General features: G+C 45.7%; 1 protein-coding gene across 1 annotated transcript; it reads left to right on the top strand.

The window, feature by feature from the left end:
- Positions 1–518: 518 nt before the first annotated feature.
- On the top strand, positions 519–2361 carry CCR75_006732 (uncharacterized protein; the record flags this gene model as incomplete). The annotated part of the gene is given in 6 exon segments (XM_067964800.1): positions 519–1112; positions 1123–1239; positions 1307–1483; positions 1544–1758; positions 1836–2098; positions 2156–2361. 6 exon segments carry the CDS (start codon positions 519–521, stop codon positions 2266–2268), a joined length of 1479 nt encoding a protein of 492 aa, XP_067817235.1. The 3' UTR covers positions 2269–2361.
- Positions 2362–17995: the final 15634 nt, after the last annotated feature.

The raw sequence follows: 17995 nt of genomic DNA, 5'->3' as shown, positions 1-17995 counted from the left end.
TGTCGCGCGTCAGTGATTATTAACCTTACAAAAGAACTCAACAAGAGAGCTCGCGAAAGCCAATTTTAAAGTCTCCTTATTTATGAAGGTAGCTGGCATGGTCGCTTTCGCTTCTTGGTACCAAATAGTTAGTATTTTATTGACCTCCGCCTGGATGCTTCTGCCCTTAAGCCAAAATGGCTATACGCATCGTTTGAAAGCCATTACTGAAACATGTGCTAGAAGCCCACGTGTGCCAAGTACAAACGCTTTATATCTTATGATACTAATACTTAAGCATTAGATTCAGCGCCCCTCCTTCTTAGCATTTTGTTTCGTAGCGCTTTGGGCGAACAGGCAGCTTATTCTGCCAGCGCCTTAAATGGACCTGATAGTGAAATAAATGATTTTTCTTCAATTGCTCACGATCTAATTGTAGCATTCCGTGTTCTGGCAGTCAATCATTGTTCCGCTGCCCGAAACTGAAAAAAACTTTCCATACATTTGCTAAGTGTTTCCTCTTCCCTGTTTTGCGTAGAATGGCGTCCATATCATCGCCAATGCTCGTGACGCACGGGCTGGTGCGCTGGTCGCCAAGCAGTCATTGTATTGCGGCTGCAAATGGAAATAGCCTTATCATTCGAGATGCTCGCTCGCTGCAAATTGTACAGCGCTATTCCGCGGTAGGCGAAGTCCAGGCGCTTGCGTGGTCGGCGGACTCGCATCTCGTATTGACAGCCTCTTTCAAGCACGCTGTTGTGCAGCTATGGTCTGTGCAGGATTCTTCCTGGACCCGCAAAATTTCGGAAGGTGTTGCGGGGCTTGTCTATACCAGGTGGACGCCCGACGCGCGACATATTGTGACGGTGTCCGACTTTCAGCTACACGCAACCGTGTGGTCTCTTGAAAGTCCGACAGCACATTGCTCTATTCACAACCCTAAACTGGCGGCTGATGGTCTCAGTTTCACAAATAATGGGACGTTCTTGGCCGTTGTAGAACGGCACGGCGGCAAAGATTTTATCGGAATTTACAGCTGTGAGAGCTGGGAACTTACGGTCCATTTTGTAATCGACAGCTACGACTGTGTCGAAGTCGTATGGTCTCCCGACGGCGCGTACGTGACGGATACTGTTCATAAAGTGCAACTTCCTCAATATGCAGCCTGCTACACGCAGGTCAATCGCTGTTCGAGACACTCACTTAGAATTTAGAGTATTGTTGTATTCCCCCGATGGCACGCAGCTGGCAAGGTACCAGGTACAGTATTTGTGAAGTGATGCACCTAAGCGGAAGGTTATACTGAATGAATAATCTTCCTTCATAGGCTTATGAAAACGCGTTAGGATTGAAAAGTATGATGTGGTCAGCGTCAGGCCAGTTTCTTGCGCTTGGGAGTTACGATGAGCACCTGCGCGTGCTTAGTCATGTTACTTTGAAGCCCATCGCGGACTTTGACCACGAACAAATTGCCACCTCAAGACTGCATACTAGTCACCTAGCGGTAAGGATACAGCTAAATATATGGGGACTATTCAATGTAATTTTCTTTCTTGACCCATAGATTGATTTCGAAGAAAGGTATGCAGATGTCGATGTCATGGATCGGCCGCGAGGCAGGCGCGTTGCGGTATCACAGCGAAGCTCTTCACTTTTATCAAACTCGCTGCAGGCCGCATCTGCAGCTGCTCAGGCAGCTGGTGAAAAAAAACAGTGCGATATCTGCTTTGTAAAGCGAGAGCCACCATTCTCTGTCCGCACAATTACCTGCGATCCATTGTAAGTTTAACTGAGACATACGATTGCGGATATTTCTACTGACATTAATGTTACTCAATGAAAACTACTTTTTACAGATTAGAAAATCAAAAGATTGGCATTAGCCGGATTGTGTGGAGTGCTGACTCTGCATTTCTCGCCTCCAAAAGTGATCAAATGCCGTACAACGTTTGGATCTGGCGCGCCGATACTCAAATGCTGCATTCGGTAGTATCACTGCTTGAATGTGTTCGAAATATGCGATGGGATCCCGTAAGTAGTCGCCTCGCAATTACGTCAGGGAATGGTCGTGTTTATTTTTGGGCTAATGAGACTGTCTCGTGGGTCGACATTACAATAGGTACGATTTGTTGACAGCAATCATCATTACAATTTGCCTTACCAAATTCTCCGATAGATTCATTTCAAGCATTAGGTATTCAGTGGGCTCCGTCTGGCGATGCACTAGTTGCGGTTGGTCGTCAGCAATGTTGTCGTATATCGTTGCCATCCGTGCGGAATGATATTTGAATGGTTGAGAATTTGCGCCGGCGGACGCCTCTAGAAAAAAAAATCACGTTGCCTTTTAATATTATTTAATCCACAGCTTTACGTCACTTTGTTTAATTACAGAAGCAAGTCGTTTGAGGCCATTTTTGCTTCGGTAAATTGCTAACGTGAAAGTGTCGGATTGTACCTATAAATGACGGGGAAGCACATTAACTGCAAAGGGAAGCTACTGCGCTACAAGCAGTGACTTCGGACGAAGGTAAATTCGCTGTGGAGCTGGAATTCGCGTCAATCGATGTCGCAACTCCTACACTCGGTTCGTAATTGGAGCTCTTATTTCCACTTGAACTCTCAAACGAAGCTTATAAATGCATCCTTAAAGTTGAAAACGTAATTGATCAGGTGCGTGGTTTAGGCTCAAAAACAAGAATTCATGCTCTTGATCAGATTCTACTGCCGTCGCATCAAAATGCAATCTGTCGATGAAATTTCGCACTGGACAAATTAACTAAGCGAAAAATACGGCGCTAGTCACAACTTATATTGTAGCGGAGCTACCTCGCTCCTAAATTCAGAGGAAGACTTTCAGACTCACTTAGTTCTATCGAAGTAATGGGTTTAACAATTCAGGGAGTCGTAAAAGCTATTAAAGCTTAATGAATCCTAGTTCAAGGGATCCAGGGGTTCGTAGAACCAAGTGGCAACTAGTGCCCAACAGTACGCTCCTTAGAAAGGCTTCTATTTCTCACAGATTACTGCGCAAGCCTTAGAAAGGCAGTAGACGATTTAAGATCAAAGGCGAACTGCACTTTATCTATTCATTTAATCTAAAAACTTACCCTAGCTAATTTAAAAATAGGTTTCGGCCGCCATATTTATATCTGGCGGCGACCACATTTGTTATTCGTAATAAATGGGATTTTAGTAATTAACTATTTTAGAATAGGATGAAAGGGTATTTTACCCATAAAGTAAATGTACAATAACAACGATTCTTCAATAAATGTGTGCTCTATTACATATATTGTGTGAGTGCTTTTTGATAAACCGTTGTGTTTTAATGGTACACTTCGGTTGGTAAACCGTTAATGTGGTACAAATCATAGTATGGGTAAAATATTCTTTTGATGTTTAAAATAAGATGTATCAATATATACCCATAATTGTGGGTAATATGCTTTGCAGCCACCAGATAGAGATCTGGTGACCAAGATCTATTTTGGAAGTAATTAGGGTAAGATTTCTCATACTTTAAAACATCAAAATAAGTTCAGTTTGCCTTTGATCTTAAGGCGCTAAGTGCCTGACTAAGGCTTGCGAATTGATCTATAAGAGTACAAAAGCCTTCATATGGTATTCACTCTCGGGCATTAGTTGTCTCTTGGCTCTACAAACCACTGATTGCCGTATTATAATTCGTTAAGCTCTACGAGTTTGTGTAAATCGCTGAGTTGTTATACTTAATAGTTCTATAGAAGTAAGTACTGTTTGAGCCTTGATAGCTTTCTCTAACTTAAGGAGCGAAGTAGCTCCGCAAAGTATCTAAAAAAAGGCTTAGTACTCTCATTGATCGCAGCGCAAGCCTTGGGAAGGCACGCTACGCTGTTTGAATCAAAAAGAAACTGAACTTTATGGATACGTTTAAAATGTAAAAACCTTACCTTTTATACTTTTTGGTGGCCGCCACGCGTATTATCCTCAAAAATGGGATTTAATTGATATTACCTATTTTAAATAGAAAAAGGTATACAATTCATAATGCGAGTTGTACCACATTAACGTAGACAATCGAAATGTACCTTATACAGTCTCGCTCAAGTTTTGCACGTAGTAAGAAAAAATAACCCTGCACTACAGATTTAAAGAGTATTGACAACATAAAATCAGCTGAAAAGAATGGGTAAATATATGGCTGACCTTCAATACCCCGTTACACCCTCCCTGTAGCGGAGCTACCTCGCTCCTAACGTCAGAGGAAGGCTACAAACTCAGAATGTTACTTAGTTCTATGGCACTAAAAAAATATTAACTAAGTAAGTTGTTCAGGCTCGTAGAGCTTAGTGAATACTTATTCAAAAGACTCAGTGGTTCGTAGAGCCAAGTGGCATCTAATGCCCGAGGGTCTATACCTTAGGAAGGCTTATTACTATCGTTGATCGCAGCACAAGCCTCAGATAGGCACTAGACAGTCGAAGATCAAAAGGGGAACTGATTTGTTTTCAAATTTAAAATATAAACCGCACCCTAACTACAGTTAAAAGTGATTTAGGCCACCAGAAAGATCTCTGGTGGCGACCACTCGAATTACTCATTAGAAATGGGGTTTTAATGATAATACTTATTTTAAATAGAAAAGAGGGCAATTGACCCATGATGTAAAATCTACGGTTGTGTTTACGTCCTCTTGTCTTATGACACCCAAGCCAGGGTCACCGACCGTTTCCGCTCTCCTGGATGACAAAGGGATGGTGCTTTTTTAGGCTAACTTTCCGTCTAAGGAGGAGGGTGAGGAACCCAATACAAGCTCACACCAGCGTAAAGACGAGTCTCACCAAGTTCCTAATCCTTTCGTAGGACGTATGCATTTATCGCATTACGCGGAACTTCGGGCCTGGAGGCCAATATAATAGCGAACCCGCTCGATGAAGAGCAAGAGCAGGCAATCCTCAGGAAGGAGCGAGCTCATAGCTGGGCTGCGGCTTTCGCAAAGGCAAAAGCTCACAGCGAATATAGATTCATACCACTTTGTACCACATTAGCGGCTTACCAACCAAAGTGTACACCATTACACCCTTCCCCATCAGACTGTTGACACCGAGTGTCAACCCTTCGCACACATTTCCTCTTTGAGGTTGGATAACGTGCTACTGAACAGTGTGTAAGAGCGCCCCCAAGAGGTTGCGGGTCTAAGCTGCATACCTGGGCTGTTGGGCCCAAGGTGACTACGCCGGAGGAGCTCGCCGCGTGGCGCTCAAAAACTCCAACGGCGTACGGGCAATCTTGCCGAAGAAGAATCTCATACTCCACGAGTTTTCCGACGAGGGGTACCAAAGCCACTTCACCAGATGCTGATATTGACCATTACGACGACGTCGCTTCAGAAGTCTTTCGGCGTGGGATTGAAGGCTGCTCGTCGAGCAATGCAGGAGATGGCCGGAATATCGGCGGCGTCTGTGTTGGCGTTAAGGCACGAGGTGCAACTTCTTCGTAATATTTTGCTCAAACGGAGAATATTCTTGGTGAGGTCCAAGATCGTCTGTTGAAGTTGGAGCGTTTACAGCCTCGTTTAGAGGTCCAGCTGGACCTCCTGATGACAATGCAGCAATCTGCGGCGCAGCCGACGTACTCGGCGCGAGCGCCTTCCAATCCACCACATGGGAGAGATCCCTATAAGGCATAAGTAAGCCAACGTAGAACACTGGGTGTGTGCGCAACCAGCGTGGGAGGTTAAGCGTGTAAGCTAGGGCGTTTTTGGTCACGATCATAAATGGTCCAGTAATGCGCGGACGCTATTTGGTCTTAAAAAGCCACAAATACTAAGTGGGTATTTTTTAGCAATAAGTAATACTCGGTCACCGACCTTATTAGAATTAATACAGCTTCTGCATTTAGCATCCGCTTGTTCTTTTTATTTGTCTTGGCTGTCAGCCATTGTATTTCGCACATGTCTTAAGATATTTAATCGCATTGCGATAAACTCGCTAACCTGTTTCTTAATCGTAATAAGGCTGATATCAGCAAGCCAATCTTATACCCCCCCCTTACCAAGCCTTGAACCACGTAGTGGTAGCGTTAATGGAATGCGTGGGTGTGTGAGGCCGTTCACGTAGAACGGAGTATAACCGGTAGAGGCATGCACAGTGTTGTTCAACGAAAACACAACAATCTGGAGCATTGTCCTTCAGCGCTTTGGTGTCACACGCTGCGCAAAACGGCTTCAATGACGCAATTAATACGTTCAATTTGATCATCGATCTGCGAATGATCCGCCGTGGGATGTCCAATCTGGTGCCAAAAGCACTTGAAAGATCGACTTTTAGAACGTATTCTTGACACTGGGTCTTAAAAGAAGACACTTGCCACTGGTATGGGTAAGCACCTATGCTCGTACATGGAAAACGTGTCAAAGGCAGCGGTGTTGTCGAAACACGCGGTCAATAAACAGCTTTGCTGTACCTTCACCGTCAATGGTATCCGGCACACTGCTAAGCGAACCATTTTGCTCAATCGGTCAACAAAAACCACGATGCCCGTGTTGCCTTCCGAATCTTTCGGTAGGCCAATACAAAATCCATGCTAATGGCCACAATGCTTTCAGCATTCAGTGATTCGTTATTTCAACGAGTATCACTCAACGGGGTTCGTGTCGTTTCACCAATAAATAATGAGCCACGCTCACTAAAAATGTTCTCAATATTGGAACACAATGACAGAATGTGTCGATGGCTTACGCCAATAACGCTTTTGTGTCAAGCGAAGGTGGGTTCATGACTATTCAAAGCCTCGCTAGGAACATTGTGCGTAGTGTTTAAGGTCATAGGCCTCCAACCAATCCATAGCTCATGGCTTTGAAGCCAGGACATACTAAGGAAGAGTTTATATCTCGAATCCAGATCGAATTCAAGACAGCGTGTCGCACTGTCAAAGTCCAGAAATTTAATACCTTAGTTCAAAGGAGTTTTAGGTACGGTAGCACGACTCCTGTCGCTAAGCGAACTGTGATCGAATCACCTTCATGCGCTTCAAGCGTTCAGCATATCGCTGATTTTCTTTAAGGGAGTGACGTCGAACAAAATTGGAATTATGCTCAACGTCGCTTCCTTGAAGAGAATCGCTCCTGAATCAATTAAAATTGATCGTGGCTTATTGAAGCCCCTAACAGTCGCATTCGCGACTAACAAGCTGGGCTTTGTATTCACGCCCGTGCTATTAACCCCTTAGGGCTAGGATCTGTCGACCTTTACCTCCTAGAGATCTATAGAGCCTAGTTCAGCCCCAGTCGGGCGCCCCGCCCCTACTGGGTATCTGCGTTTCCCGCACCGTACCAGGTTTGTGGTATGAGGTGATATTATTGATCTTCGAGCTTTGCGAGCGTTGCGTAAGCGACAAGCCGGGCATAAGTGTTTCGTGCTCCTGCACATATAACATCTACGAATATTTTTGTGCTGTTCCACAGCTTAAAGTTCTGCTGCTCCCTCATCAACGAGGCTTAGGTCATGGGCTCCGGTCTATTAGATGAACCCGATGTGCTCGAAGGGTTTGTACGCTAAACGGGCATACTGACGCGAGCGGACTTAAAGCCGAATTCAGCGCGTGTCGCTATCGCAACTGCATCTTTGAAGTAACGGAATGGGTTCGGTAAATTTCGTTCGGGCAACGCCCTCAATGAGATCCCCATGAAGACGGATACTAACATCTCTTGCACTGTGTCTTGATACATAGCGGCAACCAGAGTTCGCAACTCCTGGACATAGTCCCTTAGGGCTCGTTTACTGATGAGTCGGTATGAGTCGCGATCGTCATGGTCATCTCCATTTACTTGATCCAAATAGGAGGGGTTCTACCTTTTTACCCTCATTTGTCTTAACACTAACAAAAGAAGGCGAGCCTTAAGCTCTGGATCAGGTACAGAAATGTACCGAGTCGGCATCGATGCCGCTAAGTGATTCTAGACCTGTCCGATAAGAGGAATTTTTAATTTGAAATATAAGGCTTCAAGCCTTCCATCCAGATCCTTTGGTCCCTAAGACATAATGAACTCAATGTGTAGCCCAAACAAGGTTTTGAGCTTCTCAAACGCTGCGCGTTTCGCCTCTGAAAGCTCGGGAAAAGTTTCCATTTCAGCAGAGAATTAATCTTATGAAGACTCAGACATAGATTGACTACGAGTGCTACCAGGTATAGGGGAGCTACCTCGCTTTTAAAGTCAAAGAAAGACTTAAATTTGGAAAGTTACTAATTTCTATGGCACTAAGAAGATTATCAAATAGTAAGTTGTTCAAGCTCGAAGCTTATTGAATCTTAGTTTAAAGAACTTAGTGGTTCGTAGAACCAAATGGCAACTTATGCCCGAGAGTATATACCTTAGGAAGGCTAATTACTGTCGCTGATTGCAGTGCAAGCCTCAGGAAGGCACTATACGCTCGAAGATCAAAAGAGAAATTAAAATTTATTTAAAATACAACCTTATTTTAATTACTTTTAAGATAGATTTAAGCAACCAGATAGGTATCTGGTGGCGGCAACTTCAATTACCCATTATAAATGGGTTTTAAAGATACCGCCCATTTTAAACAAAAAGAGGGTTATTGACCCATACTGTAAAATGTACCACATTAGCGGCTTACCAACCGAAGTGTACTGCATACCACCCTCCTCCATCAGACTGTTGATACTGATTGTTGACATTCGCTCTCAACCTCTTTGAGGTTGGATATTGAACAGCTAACCTTACGCTTATGTTCTTACATCCGCTGTCGTGTGACATCTAAGCATGAGTCACCGACCCTTAGCTCCTTCCTTGGAGATGATGAGTACGTGGACTATGGAAATCTCACTCCGTCTGAGAAATAGGATGAGGAGCCCAAACTTATCACTCATCGACGTGAAGACGATTCTCGTTGGGCACCAAATCCGTTTTCAGAGCGTGGTGTCGCGGATGCTTTGACTGCATTACGCATGACACCGAGCTCAGAGGCCATAGAGGCCACCATATTAACGAGCCCGCTCAATGAAGAGCAAGAACATGCTATCCTCAGGAATGCGCAAGTTCTTCGTCGGGCTGCGGCCTTTAAGCTCATAGTGAATATAGGTTCCTATTACTTTGTGCGGAAGAGCGCCTCCGAGATGTTGCGGACCAATACCTTACGCCACTAGTTATGACATTAGGTCAGTATCCAGTGCATTTGCGCGATTAAGCACGTGGTGTATCTGTGTCCTCAATGCAGAAAATTCCGAATGATTATATTCGAACGAGTCGGAATCGTTCAGTAAAATGGGTAAATCGGGCCCGTCGCCCTTGCAAAATGTAGACTTTTAGTGACTTTCCTGATGAGGCCGACATTCGTCTAGAACGAAGAATTGGCTTTGAAATCTCAAAGCGGAAGCTTCTCCATGAGAATATTGCTAGAACGAGAACCTTTTACGTTGTTCAAAACCGACTTTTGATGTTGGAGTGTCTAAAATCTCGCACCTTTTACGCTGTTCAAAACCGTTTTTGGCCGTTGGAGTGTCAAAAATATCGTTTAAGGGGCCGGATGAACATCCTGATGCGGATGTAGCGACCTGCGGCACAGTCACGTGTCTCGGCGCAAGCGCCATCCAATCCACGTGGAATGATCACGATAAGTCTCAAGCAAGCCAACGTAGAATACTGCGGACAGCGGACACTACGTTTGTAAGTAAGTTCTTAGCGTTTAGTAAGACCCGGTCACCGACCGTATAAAACCAACACAGCTTCTGCCTTTAGCATCCGCTAGTGCATTTTGCTTGTCTTGGGTATCAGCCATTGTATAACGCACATATCGTAATACATCCAATCGCGTTGCAAGAAATACGCTTAATTTTTCAAAAGAGTGTCAGGTCTGATAACAGCAAGCCAATCGGCGATTCGCCCAACGAAGCCTGAACCACGTTGTGGTGGCGTTAACGGAATGCGTGGGCGATACCGTTCAGATAGTTCTCATAGGGAATATATAGCCTGAAGAGGCATTCACAGCGTTGATTAACGCAAACTTAACAGCCGAGAGCATTGTGCTTTATCCTTTTGATGTCACAGCCCAGACACTGCACATAACTTCTTCAATGACGCAATTGACCCGCTTAATCTGGCAGCCGATTTGGATGATTCGCTGTGAAGATATCCAATCTGGTGCTAAGCACTCGGAAGATCGACTTCCAAAACGTACCTGTGAAACTTGTGTCTCAATAGGCGACAGCTGCCATAAGCACCTATGTTCGTGCATGGGAACATGTCAAAGGTAACCATGATGTCGAAACACGCGATCATTAAGCAGCTCTGCTGTACCTTCACCGTCAATAGTATCCGGCACACTGCTTAGTGATCCATTTGCTCAATCGGTTAACAAAGACCACAATGCCCATATTGCCTTCCGAATCTTTCGGTAGGCCAAACACAAATTCATAATAATGGACTCCTTACACTAAGCGGGTACGGGTAAACTGGCACGCGGTGCCGTCGCGTGTGCCGAGTTTAACCGACTGACAAGTTTCGCATCTGGGAACATAGGTGCTGACCCATTTAAAGAGTTTAGGCCACTAATAGCTGTGGCTTCAGAGCCCTGGGTCTTTTCTCGACCGAGATGACAACAAAAATAGTATTTTGTGCCTCATAGAGGATATGATACTTTTGCTTTCACCATGAGGCGCATCTACGATGCGCGGAGGTTCAGCTGTATTTGTGCCATAATACAAAATACCATTATCGATAGAATAAAGCTGCAAGCCCGCACGCAAGCGTGCCGACAATGTAATGTCCGAGATTCTTTAGACTTATATCTCCCAAGAGCTCGTTGCAAAGCTGCACACTTACATCATTCGCATATGCCGAGCGCATTAGATCGGCGACATTATAGTCGCAGCGCGAGCGAGCTCATAATCTGGTCTGTGTGATAACCTATCTACCGAAGCATTTTACTTTTCATATACTTCACTTTAAAGTCGTATTCAGCAAAAATTGAAAGCCATCGAGCCATTCTCGGTGAGAGATGGGGCTAGTCGCGGTGCGTAAAGACGCATGATCTGTATAGATCACAGAAGGCTTTGACCCAATCAGATGAAATCTAAATTTGACAAGGACATACTTTATTGCAAGTAGCTCTTTGTCATAAACTATGAAGTTCTTCTCCGCAACTTTTAGCTGTCTAGACTCGAACGCAATGATGCATTCCTGCCCATCTTCATCTATTTGTTACAAGGCGCTGTCTACGGCAAAATCAGATGCGTCATAGACGACACTGAAAGGCCGATCAGGATTTGCGGAGCAAAATTTGGAGCATGGAAGAGATTATCCTTAACTGCTTAAAAGCATCATTTTTCGGTGCTCTTCCAGCCTCACTTGAGGTACGGTCGTTAGCACGACTGCACAAGCTCGGACTGACAACCTATTACACTGTAGATTTAGATTCAAACGACTACAGTCAGCGTCGAAGTTCGGCCACTCGAATAAGTTGTGTGGATCGAAACAAGCATGCTTGCGTCGAAAGCAATATCTTAGAAAAAATGAAACGCCTGTCTATAAGAGACAGCGCGAAATCCCTAGACTTAGTCGATGGCTATTATCAACTGCACATGCGAACTAGTAATATTTCGCTTACAGCGATTAGCAACCGAAGCGGTATCCTCTGGGTATTTTGTAGGGCCCCCAATGCCCCGGCTACTTTAAATCGTCATGTGAAGTAAATGTTCCGCCCTCTTAGAGGCTATAAACAAACATATCTCGGCACTTGTTCAGCATTAATCCATATCCTTCTTAAGGAGATTCGATAATGGGCGAGCTATATCTGAGTAATTTTCGCTATGCTTATGGAAGTAGTTGGCCAGGTAAAGCCACTGACGCAATTTCTTTTTGTTTTTTTGGAACTGGCCAATCTACCATGTCTCTTACCGTAGCAGAACCGCTCTAAAGCAACGCTTTCCAACGAAGCAGCCTAAAACCGGAATTTCTTCCGCACCATAAGACATGTAGATGCTTTGACATAGAATTTATTCGTGCGCATGCACTCGAGCACTGCTCGTTAGTGGTATATGAGAATATCCTTATCTGACCAACCCTGCTCGAGCTACTATAAGCAAGTATGCCATCAATAAATAACACCTATCAAGCGTAAAAGAAAGTATCACCCATGCCCCGATTTTGGCTCTGCCTGATCTGCTGTCTGTGACGCATCTGAATTTGCCGCTGCCAGCGCGCTGTTACAAACAGATAACGATGGACGACAAAGCGTCATCGAGTTCGAGTCCAGGCTCCTTAAAGCTGAAGAAAAGACCTACCTTGTTTAAGATAAAGGGCTGCTTGCTATTAAGTATGCACTTCTCAGATTTAGAGTGCATCTGCTTTGCTCTAAGCCATTCGTGATCTATAGTCCTTAAACATTGCGACTCAGAGAAGATGGCCAGTGGCTTTCGCTCTTTGCATTCCCACCTTTATTGGTGAAAAGCGTCATTCGACGCTAGTTTTTGACCTTGAGCACGGTGCTCAATTTGTCGACGGCTTAGAAACAATCTTGCCGAAGGAGTACCTCAAACTCCCAGGATTTTCCGACGATGAGTAGCCAAGCCACTTCAACAGATACTGATACTGACCCTTCCGACGACGTTGCTTCAGAAATCTCCACATGAGACTGAAGTTCCCTTTCTCGTCGAGCAACGCAGTAGAGGCCGAAATAACGATGGAGGCTTTTGTTGCTTTGAATTTTATAATGTCAACCCCTCGCTGCATTCTAAAACCGTCTTTTGACGTAATAGCATCAACATCCTCTTTTATGGGGACCTCTAGACATTCTGATGAGGATGCCGCAATCGGCGGCACAGCCGTTCGTCTTGGCGCGAGCGCTTCAAATCCACATGGAAAGAATCCCTATACGGCTTAAGCAAACCAACGCAGACATTGAAAGTGTGCGTAGCTTACGCGGGGGGGGGGGGTAGATATAAGCTGGACCCATCTTGACCACGACTGTTTATGGCCCGAGAAAGCGCGGGCGCAGTTTGGTTCTAAATCGTTCATATTCAATGGAGTTCAATCTGAGAGGCATGCAAAGCGTAAGCTCAACAACCGGGGATATTGTGCTCCAGCGCTTTGCTGTTTTAGCACATACACTGTGCAGAACGTCTTCGATGACGCAATTAACGTTCAGTCTAATAATCAATTTGCGGATAATCCATTGTAGCATGTTCAATCTGCTGAATAGCACTCGTAAGATCGACTTCCAGAACTTACCCGTAAAACGGGGTTTCTATCCGAGACAATTGCCACTGCAAAACCGTGTTGTCGAAACACACGCGATCAATACACAGCTTTGCTATACCTTCACTGTCGAAGTTATCTGGCATATCCGCTAAGCGAGCCATTTTGCACAATCGGTCAACAAAAACCATGATGTCCATCCGAATCTTTCGGCAGGCCAAACACAAATTCATTAGTAATGGACTTCTTCCAACACCCAGTGGATATGGGCAAACTGGCAAGTGAAGCAGTTGTATGAGCCGAGGGTGGGCTGGATTGATCCCATGGTGAGATCGGAACCGAATGGAAGACAATCTTACTGAAACATCTTTGCCGTGAGCTGGATGGAGCTTGTTGTCGAAGATGACTTGGTCGCAGACTGGCCCATTCACTAGTAGTGACGGGGGACACTTGGCGGATCTTAACAAGACACGCCAAATCGCAGAAGTGAGACCTGTTGCCAGGTTTACATAGCGGAATGTGTCGTGCACCGGCTGGCATTCCAGGATGAACAATCGGTTTAGTATCAGGCTCGTGTCTTTGTAGGATCCAACGATCGAGATATCAAGGTCAAACTTGCCGCAAGAAGATCAACCGGCCTTAAAGGGTAGACACCTCCGAGACTGTAGACATTTAACCGCTCGAGGAGTAAGCACGCAGACTGTGACTTTATATTTAGACGCACGTTACCACCCGGCATCTAAGAAACTCGGCCGGCGAGAAACTCGCTGTCATTTGGTCTAGCACGGGGTTGCCGTGTGTCTTACTCACGAGTGCGGCCATGATTTTATGAAGAGGTCTTATTAAACACATTGCCGCATACAATCACCATGTCGGACTTGGCGCGAGGGAGCGGGTATGGGCGAGATTAAAGATCTACATCTCGAATTTCCCGTCCGGGAGTTGAACCTGGGTCACCCGCGTGATAGGCAGGTATACTAACCACTATACTAACGAGAAGCTGTCACAACATGAAAACCTGTCCACTTTCACGCGGCCCACGCGCTATCTACGACACTATAACCCTAAACGCGCACATCACAGCGTCAAACGACACTTGTCTTGCCCGCACGCTCTCTCGGACATCACGCAACAATCGCAATCCACCGAGCCCAGTAGGCACGACTCCTACACCTTCTACAGCTTCATCGAGATCACATCGATGACAGACAGCTCCAGGACTGCTGGAACGTTAAAGACAGCGTGTTGTCCTTACCGTCATGTTTGACAAAAACATATTAGCTAAACCCTGCCTCTAATAAATTCGTGATACAACACAAAAGTATGACGCCCTTTGTTAGTGATAGGGGCGGAACCGTTTCAGCTGCTTTCCAAAATGGATGGCTCTGGAGGGTTGGCTGGAATCAGAACGCTTCAACAACCGCGTACATTGCGAATTTTACGGCAGTATAAGGCGCGAAAATGAAATGCTTTAGTTAATGTGCCGTCTCTAATCACTGATCTAATCAGTTACGCATATGCTAAAGATGAACAGGAGAAACTTTGCTACGAGCTCTTGAAGGTATTGAGCCTTAAGACTCGGAAGGTTGATTGCTGGCATAATTGAGTGCGGGGGTTACATCGATATTCTATCGATAATGGGCTTGGTGTTTTTCCATATATGCACCAGATCCTCCGCGCGTCGTAGTTCCTTATCATGAGAAGCTAAAGTATCGAATACTTTATGAGGCACATGATACTGTTTTTAGCGATTATCTCGGTCGAGAAAAGACTGATGGCTCCATGAGCCCGAGTTATTGGTGGGTTAAACTCATTGAACGGGTGAGCACCTATGTTCCCGGGCAGCCCAGTCAGCCAAACCCAAGGCGAGCGCACTTCTAAAATCGCCACATTGTCTCGTTAAGGTACCAGTCGTGAACGCTACTCAAACAACCACACGCCTTCTCGCAGCATAACTCACTCGAGAACGATGCATAAATGCCATACTGCGAGGTATTAACTCGACATAAGGGCTCAGCATGGTTGCCAAGCTGCGACCCGTCAGCTTGCAAAAGTGGCAATTGACTTAGACGACGTACGCTCGATATCGACGTTCCAAGGGTCGTCTGGTCGAATCTCAGCACCATCAAGTCCAACATACAAACTGCAACCGACCCTGATGCGTACTGATAGTTTTACGACCGTCGCGAATAAGGAAAAGTGCGGCGTGGCGAAGTCAACTTTTCCAGCATGCAAGGCGAAGAAAGCGACTGCGGTAGTCGAAGCGGCAGAGTCGATGATGAACGATAAGAACACCGCGCTATTTAATGCCCTTCCTCGTCTTTTTGGGGCAGCCGATGGAAAGGTAGATGGCGCCTCGAAGATCATCGAGAACGCCTCAAACCCGGCCACGTCCTTAAGAAGGTGTTGGGCGAAGCACTAGCTTTCAGCAGTGCGATTTCTCTCAAGATGGCTGAGAATATAACGGGGATCGCCGAGCTGGTGCAACTGCACGTGATCAACCGCGTACTAAGTGCAGCGATGTCAGACGGAGACATCGCATAAGCGCAAAATGGAAGAGAGTGATGGGATCGTCAGTTCCTTGCAAGCGCACAGACTTGTTTAAGGCATGCGCAAATTGGTGGACACATACGGATCGGATCCACGAGCTGATACGATTTACGAAGACGTTGTGCGTTTGTGAACATACGCCGATGTCAGCCGCTCCGACGGTCTTCGGCAAAGACCATCGGATTCAGTTCGTCACCGGTGAGCCTGTCAAGTAGGATCCAGCTCACTGCTACATCCCAACGCGCTCCTCAGCCTGCTTCGCTCAGATCTTGGAGCTGTCTGCATGGAGCAGGAGCGTCAAGTCCTGTTGCAAGGGCACGTACTCGATTAAATTGAAGAGCTGCGCAAGAATGAAGGAGTCGGGGTTAAAGCTACAGGTTGAAGAGGACGGGTCGATACAGCTGGTTCGCCTAGCGTTGGCCGGACTCATACAGCTTCAACGACCGGCATTCTAGTTTTGTGTTGCATCCAAATTTAATAGAAGCGGCAAAGGATGCATTTGTTTTAAGCTAATACAATTAATATGGACCAAACAGATTTTAGCTGAAATGTTTTCGTCAAGCGTGATGGTTAGGAAAATCGCGCTGTTTTTCTCGTTCAAGCAGTCTTGGAACTGCCTGTCATTGATGACGATTCGATGAAGCTGTAGAAGGTGTAGGAGTCGTGCCTACTAGATTCGGTGGATTGCGATTGTTCTATGATGTCCAAGAGAGCGTGGGGGCAAGACAATTGTCTTTGACGCTGTCATGTGCGCGGCGTATATGTCGTAGATAGCGCATGAGCCGCGTGAAAATGGAAAAATATTCATGTTGTGACAGCTTCTCGTAAGTATTGTGGTTAGTATACCTGTCTGTCACGTGGGTGACCCGGGTTCAATTCCTGGACGGGAAGTTCGCGAAGTAGATCTCGTTGGAGATAGGGGCGCAACTTTTTCGGTTGCTTTGCTACATGTATGGCTCGCCAAGCGTTGGCCGGACTCATACAACTTCAACGACCGGCATTCTAGTTTTGTGTTGCATCCAAATTTAATAGAAGCGGCAAAGGAGGCATTTGTTAACGCTAATACAATTAAATTGGACCAAACAGGGTTTTAGCTGAAATGTTTTTGTCAAGCGTGATGGTTAGGACAAACGCGCTGCCTTTCTCGTTCCAGCAGTCTTGGAACTGCCTGTCATCGATGAAGATCTCGATGAAGCTGTAGAAGGTGTAGGAGTCGTGCCTACTGGATTTGGTGGATTGTGATTGTTCTATGATGTCTAAGAGAGCGTGGGGGCAAGACAAGTGTCGTTTGACGCTGTGATGTGCGCGTTTAGGCGTATTATGTCGTAGATAGCGCGTGGGCCGCGTTAAAATGGAAAGGTTTTCATGTTGTGACAGCTTCTCGTTAGTATAGTGGTTAGTATACCTGCCTGTCACGCGGGTGACCCGGGTTCAATTCCCGGACGGGAAGTTCGCGAAGTAGGTCTCGTTGGAGATAGAGGCGCAACTTTTTTTCAGTTGCTTTGCTGTATGTATGGCTCGCCGAGCGTTGGACGGACTCATAAAGCTTCAGCGATCGGCATTCTAGTTCTGTGTTGCATCCAAATTTAATAGAAGCGGCAAAGGAGGCATTTGTTAACGCTAACACAATTAAATTGGATTAAACAGGATTTTAGCTGAAATGTTTTTGTCGAGCGTGATGGTTAGGACAAACGCGCTGTCTTTCTCGTTCCAGCAGTCCTAAAACTGCCTGTCATCGATGAGATCTCGATGAAGCTGTAGAAGGTGTAGGAGTCGTGCCTACTGGATTCCGTAAATTGTGATTGTACTATGATGTCCAAGAGAGCGTGGGGGCAAGACAAGTGTCGTTTGACGCTGTGATGTGCGCGGTTAGGCGTATTGTCGTAGATAGCGCGTGAGCCGCGTGAAAATGGAAAGGTTTTCATGTTGTGACAGCTTCTCGTTAGTATAGTGGTTAGTATACCTGCCTGTCACGCGGGTGACCCGGGTTCAATTCCCGGACGGGAAGTTCGCGAAGTAGGTCTCGTTAGAGATAGAGGCGCAACTTTTCAGTTGCTTTGCTGCATGTATGGCTCGCCGAGCGTTGAACGGACTCATAAAGCTTCAGCGATTGGCATTCTAGTTCTGTGTTGCATCCAGATTTAATAGAAGCGGCAAAGGAGGCATTTGTTAACGCTAACACAATTAAATTGGATTAAACAGGATTTTAGCTGAAATGTTTTTGTCGAGCGTGATGGTTAGGACAAACATGCTGTCTTTCTCGTTCCAGCAGTC

The sequence above is a fragment of the Bremia lactucae genome, linkage group LG3, assembly GCF_004359215.1.
Source record: "Bremia lactucae strain SF5 linkage group LG3, whole genome shotgun sequence".
Lineage (NCBI taxonomy): Eukaryota > Oomycota > Peronosporomycetes > Peronosporales > Peronosporaceae > Bremia > Bremia lactucae.
The sequence above is the reverse complement of the archived record's forward strand: the minus strand, read 5'-3'. Positions and strand labels throughout refer to the sequence as shown.